At 44.1% G+C, this 11,130-nt stretch overlaps 1 protein-coding gene across 2 annotated transcripts; it reads left to right on the top strand.

Annotated features, from left to right (window-relative positions):
* The first annotated feature begins 657 nt into the window (after positions 1 to 657).
* Positions 658 to 9,704, top strand: LOC139620057 (acylamino-acid-releasing enzyme). Of its 2 annotated transcripts, XM_071475209.1 has the most exons (23): positions 666 to 705; positions 768 to 1,046; positions 2,018 to 2,153; positions 2,323 to 2,398; positions 2,485 to 2,560; positions 2,743 to 2,855; positions 2,944 to 3,078; positions 3,295 to 3,386; positions 3,851 to 3,888; positions 3,976 to 4,097; positions 4,216 to 4,276; positions 4,884 to 4,978; positions 5,449 to 5,500; positions 5,831 to 5,920; positions 6,212 to 6,315; positions 6,470 to 6,602; positions 6,731 to 6,814; positions 6,913 to 6,993; positions 7,714 to 7,802; positions 8,211 to 8,404; positions 8,485 to 8,587; positions 9,113 to 9,219; positions 9,375 to 9,704. In XM_071475209.1, the coding sequence occupies exons 2-23, from the start codon at positions 929 to 931 to the stop codon at positions 9,472 to 9,474; spliced, it is 2,199 nt and encodes a 732-aa protein (XP_071331310.1). In that variant the 5' UTR covers positions 666 to 705; positions 768 to 928; the 3' UTR covers positions 9,475 to 9,704. The 2 variants fall into 2 exon arrangements, with proteins under 2 accessions (XP_071331311.1, XP_071331310.1); XM_071475210.1 differs by lacking the exon at positions 5,831 to 5,920 and having other exon boundaries at positions 658 to 705.
* Positions 9,705 to 11,130: the final 1,426 nt, after the last annotated feature.

Genomic DNA, 11,130 nt, shown 5'->3' with positions numbered 1-11,130 from the left:
TTTAGCTGTTTCACCAAGGAGTGATTTTCCTCTTTATACTTGATGCCGCAGATATAAAATTATCCAATATTTCACTAAAGCTGTCTGAAAAACACAATATTCATTTTCCTCTCCAATTAATCGTCTCATGACCCCTCAGATTTGTCTTGTGACCCTTTGCAAGGGCCTGACCTTTAGGTTGGAAACCACTGTACTAGACTTTCCAGCTATAAAGTAGTTAAAACTAGCTCCTTTTGACAGGACTTTTACATGTAATGTAGTATTTTTATATTGTAGTAGAGGTACATGTACTTTAATTTTTCCACCACTGGCTGTGAATATATTCCCACAGCAAACAATCCCACACACACATTGTGTACAAGGCAGGTGTGTGTTTGTAAAAAAAAAAAAAAAAAAAAAATCATTTAAATATTAAGTTATAAAAAAAAATAATCTTTAATCACACAGAACAAAAAACAGTTGTAAAAACAAAGTTAATTTTATGTTGAAGAGTTGTAATTTAATGACATATGAATTAGTGTTAGTGTTTATAATAAGAAATCATTTAATCAATTGCACTAGAAAAGTTTAAATAAAAAAAAGACACCGCTGTGATCCTCTGCCGCCCCCTGCGGTGACTTTCCTCCACTACACCCCTCCACGCTGCAGCAAAGTGGTATCGTCCGTTCATGGATTCAACATGGAGGCGCAGCTACAGTGGAACTCGTGGCTGTGAAATGCGCCGAGTCCGGGGGAGGAGGTGAAGTCAGAGACTGATGAATGAGCAGCTGTGAGCCGCCACCGTCACCTGCTCCAAGCCAGCAGCCGCGAACAGGAGGCGCTCACTGCGGGCAGCTGACTGGGTGTGTGTGTGTGAGGTAGGCTACCTGAGCCAGGTGCTTTAATGTGAGCTGTGTGTGTGTGTGCGCATGTGCGGCAGCAGACACGGATGGAGCCCACACAAATCACCGGGGGGTACGCAGAGGTCAGCGGCCTCCCCACACCCATTTCTGCCCGTGTGAGTGAGGAGCAGCTGCCGGAGCTCCGGGTCTACACCGTGACTGCAGGTGAGCACACACACACACACACACACACACACACACACACACACACACGTGCATAAGATGGATAACACAACAGTAACTTCCAGCAGTCTGATTAGAACAGAAACCAATGGCTGCTTGAAAAGTAAGCAAACACACATTCAGCTCTGAGACTCTCCAGTGACTGATCAGCACTGATATAACACACACATGATCTGACCTTGCAGAAACACTTGTATAGAGAGAGTTTTGTAGAAAATACCAGGGCTGTGTTTGAAAGTGTTGCTGAAGCAGGAAGATGATACAACTCACTACTTCCCTACTTTTTTTTTTTTTTGCCAAGATGAAATTGAGCAAACCCCTGTCAGTGATTTAAAAATACACATAACCAAGTCTGTGTGTGCAGCAGTGACATATTGGTCTGAGAGTGGCACAACAGTCAAAGTTTAAAGTGTCCAAAAAAAGCTTCACCCAGTGTGGAACGTGAATATGCTCAGTAAATTTCATGGCAGTAGTCGTCCAGATTCCCTGCTCACAACCAAAGAGTCGGACCTACAAAACCCTCGATGGACACTGACCTCCAGATTCTCCTTTTATAAGCACTTTGACCAGAATCAGCAGGTGAATGGCAGAGGAAGGTGACCACCTCCTCCGGCCTGTCTCTGGCTTTCATGACAACCTGCTGGTCAAAGGCGCTGCAGCTGCTGACTCCAGCGATTATGTCCTAATTGTTTTAAAAGGTTTACAGAGTGAAGCCATCTGTTTGTTCCATTCAACCTGTTCACTGTTAACTGGATATTGTGCAGGTTCAGGTCGTGTTCGTAACGACACCACTTTTCACTGACTGAAGTTTAAAGGCTGGGATCTCGGAGCTGGTGGGATGGAGCTGCGTCTGGATATTTGAAAGATAAAACAATACATGTTATGATATGTTGAAATATGTGAGATTAATTAGCTTCTCTTTATTAAAAACTATTCACTGTGTCCACATCCAGAGTGGAGTCAGAGCAACCTGGTCCGAGGCTCCAGAGTCCACTACACCCAGCAGTGGACTCTGATCGCAGACAGCAATGACCGCAGGAGCATCAGGGCTGTTCTCCCACCTCGATCCTGTTCGCCCGTGTCTGGAGAGTGAGTTCGACCAAAACACACACACACAAAGAATGTCAAATAAAGATAATTAGCAGAAAACAACTGGCGCTAAACTGTTAACCGCAGAGAGCAGTAAAAAGCTGCTTCCACTGACACTCACTCAGTCACAGTTTGACCTCGACAGAGTTTGTGTTTCTCTGCTCTGCAGGTTGCTGAGTCGACTCTCTCCCGTTCGAGGCCTGAGGGCGGTTATCAGGGAGACGGGCGGCTGCCAGCTCCTTGAGGTGAGAAAAGTGGACTGTAACACACTGTGTAAGACGTGTGTGAGCACGGTGACACACTGTTGTTGTTTATGGTTGTTGCTGTTCAGATATGGGACAGCCACGGCCTCAGGAAGTGCCTCAACCTCACCGCCCTCAACAAACACGGACGAGTTTACGATGATGGTGAGACGGAGTTTTTTTGTTTGTTTGTTTTGTGTCCTCATGTTGTTGTGTGTTCATGTGCTTAGATAATTACATGACACTTACTGGTGTGTGTGTGTGTGTGTGTGTGTGTGTGTGTGTGTGTGTGTGTGTGTGTGTGTGTGTGTGTGTGTGTGTGTGTGTGTGTGTGTGTGTGTTCCCAGCTCAGTTTGGCTGTCTGTCATGGTCCGACTGTGAGACCAAGCTGCTGTATGTGGCAGAGAAGAGCAAGAACACATCAACAGAAACACATGATGGGGAATCTGTGAGTTGGAAGGTATTTGATACACACACACACACACACACACAGAAAATGACAGGACACCGTGCAGATGTCTGTGATTGTTGTTGTGTGTGTTGTGCAGGACAGGAGTGTGTACTGCGAGGACTGGGGCGAGGCTCTGACCAACAAGAGCAGCCCAGTCATGTGTGTGGTGAATCTGCAGAACGGCACCGTCAGCTTGCTGCAGGACGTGCTGCCGGACGTCTCACCTGGACAGGCGAGTGCAGACATTTTCACTTCGTCTGATTTAGATTGTGTTGGAGCGTCGGTGTACGAAGGTGTAGAGTGAATTCAAAGCTTAGTGTGGGTTTGTGTTGAAGTATAGATGCAGATTTTTTGGCTTTCAATGCATGCTAGATATCACTGTCTTTCCTTTAATTAACATCTTGTGTGTGTGTGTGTGTGTGTGTGTGTGTGTGTGTGTGTCCTCCAGGCTCTGTGGGCTCCTGGGAGTCAGTCAGTGTTTTTTGTTGGTTGGTACCACGAACCCTTCAGACTGGGACTGAGGTTCTGCTCCAACCGCAGGTCAGTTTGCTGCTTTGTTTTCTGAGTCCACATGAAAAACAGCAGCATCTCTGAAATAATCACGTCAAGTTTTTTACGGAAGCCTTGAAAGTCAAGTGATAATAGCACAGAAAAATCCTGATTTAAAAAAAAAAAAAAATGTCATCTGTGAAAATGACTGGAAAAAAATGACTTGCCTCTTGAGGGTGTTTATACAGCTGGAAAAAAAACTGATCCTGGCAAAAAAAACCAACAAAAAATCAAAAGATTAGGGCTTGTTTACACAGATAAAAAAAAAAAACAGGGCCTCTGTACGTGCTGAACCAAAACTGAAGAGAATACCTTTTCGAAGAAGCAGCAACTGAGCAGATAAAACAGAAATGATTTTGAACTTTTTCACATTTTCAGGCACCAAGAAGAAAACATGTAGTTTACTGACTGATAACAGGCCTCAAACTATGTCTCTGTCTCTTCTTGTGTTTCAGGTCGGCGTTATTCAAGCTCGACCTGGACGGACACTGTGGTGAGTACATGACCTTTGACCCTTTGTTAAAGAATTAAACTCACTCCCTTCATCTGATCTCTGCACCTCCTCGTCCCTCCAAACCAGAGTGTCTGTCGGGGGACAACCTGTCGGTGTCCTGTCCTCGGCTAAGCCCGGACGGGTCCACTCTCATCTACCTGCAGGGCCAAGTGTTTGGTCCTCACAATCAGTGCCTCAGTCTGCAACAGGTACTCTCTCTCTGTGTGTGTGTGTGTGTGTGTGTGTGTGTGTGTGTTTTTGTGTGTGTTTGTGTGTATGTGTGCTCCTTCTATCAACAGTTAAACAGTGACTGTTAATCCTCCACAGTTGGACCTGAGGAGCGGGAAGACGTCTGCACTGCTGGATGTTGTCAACAGACCACAGACTGGTAGGTCACATAGAAAAACAGCTGGTGGTTTTTTATTGTAGTGCACATGCATGTTTCCCTGAGGATGCACCCTACGGCCTTTGTTAATGTCTGACTTTACCTGTAGCTTTTAAATAACCTAAATAATAACCTAACCTATAATAACAGTATTGGATGGATTCTAATAAGATGTGACCCTCAGAGTTTTCATGTAGCTTCATCATTAGGTCACAGTTTTAATTTGTCCAAAGAATTTAGAAACAAGAACGTTTTTTTATTTTTTCTTCATGGTGTTAATGCATATTTCCATCTAGATAGTGAGGAATGCGCATTTCCAAATCTTATGGTCGTGCACCTGCACAATATAATAATACATTTATGTCATGGGAGATGCTCTTATCCAGAGCAACTTGCTTATGCATTATACACACAACCTTTTTAGCTTATTAATGTCCTGTTGCTGCTCTGACTCTGATATTATTTATGAAGTTGCTCATTATTGAATGAACTGAAGTTAACAAAGCTCATCAGTGATAGAGAGAATGAGGGAGCTTGTTGGGAGACCAGAGGGGGTGGGGGGAATCAAAAACTCCAGGTGAAAATGTCTCCCCTCGTCTGTCTCCTCCAGGTGAGTTTGCAGGTGTTTATGAAGCTCTGCCGTCCCGATGCTGGTCTGCAGACAGTCAGAGGGTGGTGTTCAGCAGCGCCTGCAGGAACTGGAAGGTAACGGCCGCACATCGAAGAGATCGTTCTACATTTTGAGTCGGATGAAAGGGTCGATACCCCTCTCATGTCTTTGCGTTAAACAGCTCACCTGGCTCTGTCCAAAAGTTAAAGATCCACCTACCAGCACCTCTGAAGTTGACTCATTAACAGGTTGTATCTCATTTGTGTAAATGTAAAAACTTGTGTTTATCAGTGAGCTTTGGAGCTTTGGAGGTGCTGAGACTGGAGACGGTGTGTTTTAGTACCTGGGGTGCAGCCAAGCTCAGCTGATCACGTCCTGGCTCCAGCTCCATAATCATGAGAGTGATATCGATCCTTTCCTCCTCCTTTAAATCCAAATACAGACAACACACACATGTTCTCTGCATGTTCGTGTGTGTGTGTTTTGTGTTCGTCATGTCATCGCACACACACACACACACACACTCTCCTTCATGACTCCTTCACTCTCTCCTCGTCTCTCTCAGGATCTCTTCATGGTCGACAGAAGATCAAAGAAAGTCACCTCCCTGTCTGATAGTAAGAGTCCATCCTCTCCTCCTCCTCCTCCTCCTCCTCCTCCTCTTCCTCTCTCTCTTCTGTCCGCATCTCCATCTCTTCTTTTCCCTCCTCCTCCTCCTCCTCCATCTCCCCTCTCTCATCCTCCTCTGCCTCCCCCTCCGCCTTTCTCTTGTTGGCCTTCCCACCCTCCTCCATCTCCTGCTCTGCCTCCTCTCTCCCCTTTCCCACCTCCTCTTCCTCTTCCTCCTACTCCCCTCTCCCCTCTTCTTCCACCTCCCCCTTCTCCTTTCATTTCAGTTCCTCAACCTCACCCTGACTCTGACCTTCCTCCTCCTCCTCCTCCTCCAGATCCTCTTCCTGATCCTCCCGTCCCTCACCCTCCCCCTCCCCCTCCACCTTTTCATCTTCATCATCAGGAGCACAAGAGTGAATTTGAAGGTACGACAAGAACAGCAGACTTAGTGTTGCCAGCAACATCCTGTTGGGAAATTTCAAAAATAAAAGTCAAAAGTGATCTGTGACTTGGACGTACAGGGGCTTGACATAAAGTCATCCACACCTGTGTGATTTCATGTGGAAATAGAATTTTAAAAACGTGCGAGACCTTTATCTCTGTGTTTGTTCCTGCTTTATCGTTTGTCTCTGTCGTTCTGTCTTTTCTTCATCACTTCTTTTTCTCTCCTCATCATCACCTTCTCATTCCTCTGTTGTGCTCTCTCTCCTCTGCAGGTCCCTCTGATCTTTCCAGAGTGTATGGCAGCTGGAAGCTGCTGACAGTCCAGAGGGACCTGATGGTCGTCTGCTGCTCCAGCCCCAATACCCCACCCACTCTGGTCAGACGACACACACACACACACACACACACACACACACACACAGCACGACACTAAAATACATTGTTAAAGAAATGTAATGAAAAATGAATTGACATCAGATTTTTTTGTTTGTTTTATACGCGCGTGTGTGTGTCTGTGTGTGTGTGAGCAGATGGTGGGTTTTCTTCCGTCAGCAGGTGAGGCTGTGACATGGCGAATCCTGCAGCAGCCTGTCATGACCTTTGACTTTCATTGGACAGTTCTAGATGTTAAACCTCCACCTGAGGAAGACAACACACACTACTGTGAGCTTTCAGTCGCCCCTTCAAAATAAGACTTGTGCTCATGTTAAGCTCTGTTTTTCTTACTCTCTCTCTCGCTCTCTCGCTCTCTCTCTCTCTTTCGCTCTCTCTCTGTCTCTGTCTCACATCAGCTGGTTTAGACTTTAGTGCTGTCCTGGTTAAACCATCTCGTCCCCTCCGTGAAGCCAGGATTCCTCTGGTCGTCTTTATCCATGGTTTGTGTTCCCTGCTGTGAGGATGCAGACATATAAAAACATATGATTAGATTTTTTTAATGTAATGGCTTAGCTTTTGTGTTTGTCTGCTCCCTCAGGTGGCCCCCACTCCCAGTTCCCTGCAGAGTGGAACTGCACCACAGCTGGACTGACTAAACTGGGCTTTGCAGTGCTCATGGGTGAGACGACTCTGTTTCTCTCAGACACACACACACACACACACTGTGTCTGTGTCTAATGAAGCTACAGCCAGGAGATGCTTTGCTTAGCTCAGCATAAAAACCTGAAACAGGACTGGCTGCCTGCCTCTGTTCAAGGTAGAAAACCTGCTCTAACTCTCTGTAACAAAGCAAATAAGCATATTTCTAAAATGAAAATAGACATTTTATGTGCATATGCATCAAAGCTTGGACTCTTTATTTTTGTTTAAAATCTGTTAAATTTATTATTAATCTTCAAATCCAAGTGAAAATTTGGTTTTTAAAATATTATTTGCGCTGTAGTCTTTCCATTTTTTGCATGTTTTACAACTTTGATGGAATCAGAAGCTCATTTGCATTTTCTCTCCATTTTTCCTCATCACTTTCTGTTACTGGAAGAATTTTCTGAGCTCTGTTGGTGTTGGGAAATAAAATCTGTGTGAGCAATGGTTTAAATCTGTCTGCCTCTTTAAAGTCTTTAGGTTAAAAAACAAAAAACAAAAAAAAAAACTTAGAGTGAACCTCTTAAATCGACACTATCAGTTTTGATTTAGCTGTCTCCTCTCGCTCTCTGCCTCTCTCTCTCTGCCTCTCTCTCTCTGCCTCTCTCTCTCTCTGCCTCTCTCTCTCTGCCTCTCTCTCTCTCTGCCTCTCTCTCTCTCTGCCTCTCTCTCTCTATCTCTGCCTCTCTCTATCCAGTGAACTACCGGGGATCCACAGGATTTGGCCAGGACAGCATTTTGTCCCTGATTGGTCAGATTGGAAGCCAGGATGTAAAAGATGTTCAGGTACGGCCTCTTCTTCTTTTTGATCCAGAGTCCTGGACTGAGTGAGGATGGCAACAAACTGCTGAGAAAAAAACAGCAGCAAAGAAATATCATTAAAATACATGAGAATCTTCTGGATATGAAGTAGCCAGCGAGTGGGAAAAATAGGCCAGAGAGGTGGGTCTGGAGGCGTTTAACGTGTGGCTGCACAACCTAATGCCACTATTCCATCATATACACTGATCTTAATTATTACATATTTTAATGAATTTGCCCACCTGGTAGTAAACACATAGGGGATTTCTGTAGAGGAGAATTAGGCAAAAGTAAGTAAGTAAACACGTGAATCGCTCGACTCAAATCGATGATGATGTCAGTATCGTCCTGGAAATGATTTGTTTTCAGTGAGACTCACTGTCTTTTTCCCAGAGGGCCGTGCTTACTGCGCTGCACAGCGACCTGACCCTTGACCCCGAACGCTTGGCTGTGATTGGCGGTTCTCACGGGGGTTTCCTGTCCTGTCACCTGGTTGGTCAGTACCCAGATTTCTACAGGGCGTGTGCAGCCAGGAACCCCGTCATCAATGCAGCTACTTTACTGGGAACCAGCGACATAGTGGACTGGTGAGACACATTCACACACAAGCTTTCAACATCCAGAGCACTTCAGAGTTTGAATCTTCTTCTTCTCTCCCTGTGTCAAGGCGCTACACCAGCGTGGGGTTGCAGTACTCATACGACCAGATCCCCACTCCTGAAGCCCTGGCTGTCATGTTAGAGAAGTCACCCATCACACATGCTGCTCAGGTCAGACACATACACACTTCAAATAGTCTTTCAGTCATCATGTGTGTATACATATTCATAGGCCTGAGCTCTGCTCTGTTTTTTACAAAGCTGCCGAAATCTAAAGCCCCAGCAGAAGCCTGTAGAGCTGCAAAGCTTATGAGATGTTTGAAAGCTGATGGCATAGCAACAGTTTTGCTGTTCTTACAGCCTTGTCAGTCATGGCTCTTAAAATGTTGTCTGTCCTTAACAATCAAACAATCAAATAACAGTCAGGTGCTGCTCCATACAGTCCATAGAGATCTGTCCAGTCCAGCAGTGGAGTATTTTCAGCTGAAGTTTGAACTGAAGCAGAATTCATCCAAGGAAATAAACATCTAGCAGGTTCTCTAGACACAGGACCTTGTTATGGACCAAGCTGTTTCGACAGGTTTTTACAATGTAGTGCCACTAAAGGAAACACCAGGAGTCAGTTTCATGAGGAACTTGTAGTTGTATGTGTTTATGTCCCTTTGTACACTACAGAATCTGTGTATTTGTTTGTAGATCAAGGCTCCAGTGCTGCTGATGCTGGGAGGCAGAGACAGGCGAGTGTCTCCTCACCAAGGCCTGGAGCTCTATAAGGCGCTGAAGAGCAGAGCTTCACCTGTCAGGTACAGGACAGAGAATATCAGATAAACCCAGTGCATTCCTGTTACTTTGTCCACTCCCTGTGTGTCAGAAACAAAGAAAAACACCATCACAGCATTAAGACTAATAATTGTGATTATTTAATCTGATTTTATACCTGTCTGTTGTTCTGTTTTAGGCTGTTGTGGTTTGCAGAAGATGGACATTCACTCTCCAGAGTGGACACACAGGTCGACTGCTTCCTCAACACAGTGATGTGGCTGAACCAGCATCTCTGAACACACACACACACACACACACACACACACACACACACACACAGAGCTGCAGAACATCCTCATAAAAAGAAAAACACAGTTCACTATCACGGCAGTGAACAAATCTTTCACATACCTTTGATTTAAAAAGAAGAAAAAAAAAGAAACACATTCTGTATGTTACAACGTACCCAGTTTTGTAAATACATTTCCAAATCAAAACATGTAATAAAGAAAATCTTACAAACCTGTATTGGTGTATAGATTTTGTCATGTTTTTTTACTCAGTGCTACATAAAAAAGTGTCCAGAATGTCTCATTTAATAGTTTCTATATTTCCAAGAAACACTGCCATAATTCCTCCACTCATACTGAATTTTATGGCTGATTTATGGCTTCCTGCTCACATCTGAAGTCTTACAGACAAATACAACAGACAATGCAGGCTAACACAGATGGTTCATCACAGAGTAAATATAATTTCCACACTGTCCAGGAGATGGCAGTGTCTGCCTGTCATCACTTCTCCTTTTGAGAACATGTACTGTATTGTAAATTCGACCTTTTACCATACCAGCTGTATGGTAACTAAGCAAATATGTGTATATACTGTATATATTTTACCTAAACAAAATATACATGAGATGCATCAGTGCAAAACTGTAAGATCAACTACACAACATAACAAAAGTCATACAAGTCTGACTAATGGCTGCTCGCTTTACAGAGTTAGTTACAGAGAAAAATGAGAGCGACCCTGAACTCAGAGTGGTTCGTGTAACTTAACCAGCCACATTTCAAAATGTGACATCTGAAGCCGTGTAACCACACAGACCCACTGCAGAGCTGCAAACCACTCAAACCACCTGAAACCCGATCTGGAGCCTGTAATTGAGGCTCTTGACCACCTTCCTCACAGGGCTGCCCGAACAAATAGTCTACTGTAATACTGACCTTTAAGTTAAGACTTACAGACAAGATCCAGCAGAGCAGCCTCCTCCTGCCTCTGTGCCTCTGTTCGGATTTCTTGTCATGGTGATCACCTCTTAAGACAATGATCTGGCTCTCTCGCTGGCCGGAGTACATGTCCTCAACCAACAATTCTTTCTCAACTCATCATTCTTTGGTTGTCTCTGGTCTGAATACTAGTGTGCCTATGGACAATCAGATTAGTACTCAAATATAATTTCTATAAGATGTGTATATAATCTGGAGGTCCAGGTATCGTGTCCTCCGGGACAACACCTCTGCTGACCGCCATATCATACAACTTCTTTACTCACTATCAATAAGCAGTAATACAGAGAGAAAAACTGTTAATGGCCTAGTCATTGTAGAATATGCTGAAGCAGAATAAGGCATTAATAAGTGCTTAATAATGACTAATTAATATAATCAATATGCCACTAATATGCATGCTAATAAGCAACAAGTTAATATATCACAATATAGTGTTACCAAGTAACTGAGTAATTGATGATGAACACATAAGAAGAGATCAGAATCAAACACAGGAATAAAATTCATCTTTGAATGATTAAATGAGCTGGTCACTGAAACAAAGTGTGGAATCCAGAGAGAGCAGCAGAGCATTATGGGAATGAATAAATTCTATAGGATTTAAAATGAATAACTCAGAGCACTGTCCAATATCAGCTCTCATCACAGACAGAAGTA

This window comes from Trachinotus anak, unplaced genomic scaffold, assembly GCF_046630095.1.
Source record: "Trachinotus anak isolate AG129_WGS33_773 ecotype Australia unplaced genomic scaffold, CSIRO_AGI_Tana_v1 ptg000004l, whole genome shotgun sequence".
NCBI lineage: Eukaryota > Metazoa > Chordata > Actinopteri > Carangiformes > Carangidae > Trachinotus > Trachinotus anak.
The sequence above is the reverse complement of the archived record's forward strand: the minus strand, read 5'-3'. Positions and strand labels throughout refer to the sequence as shown.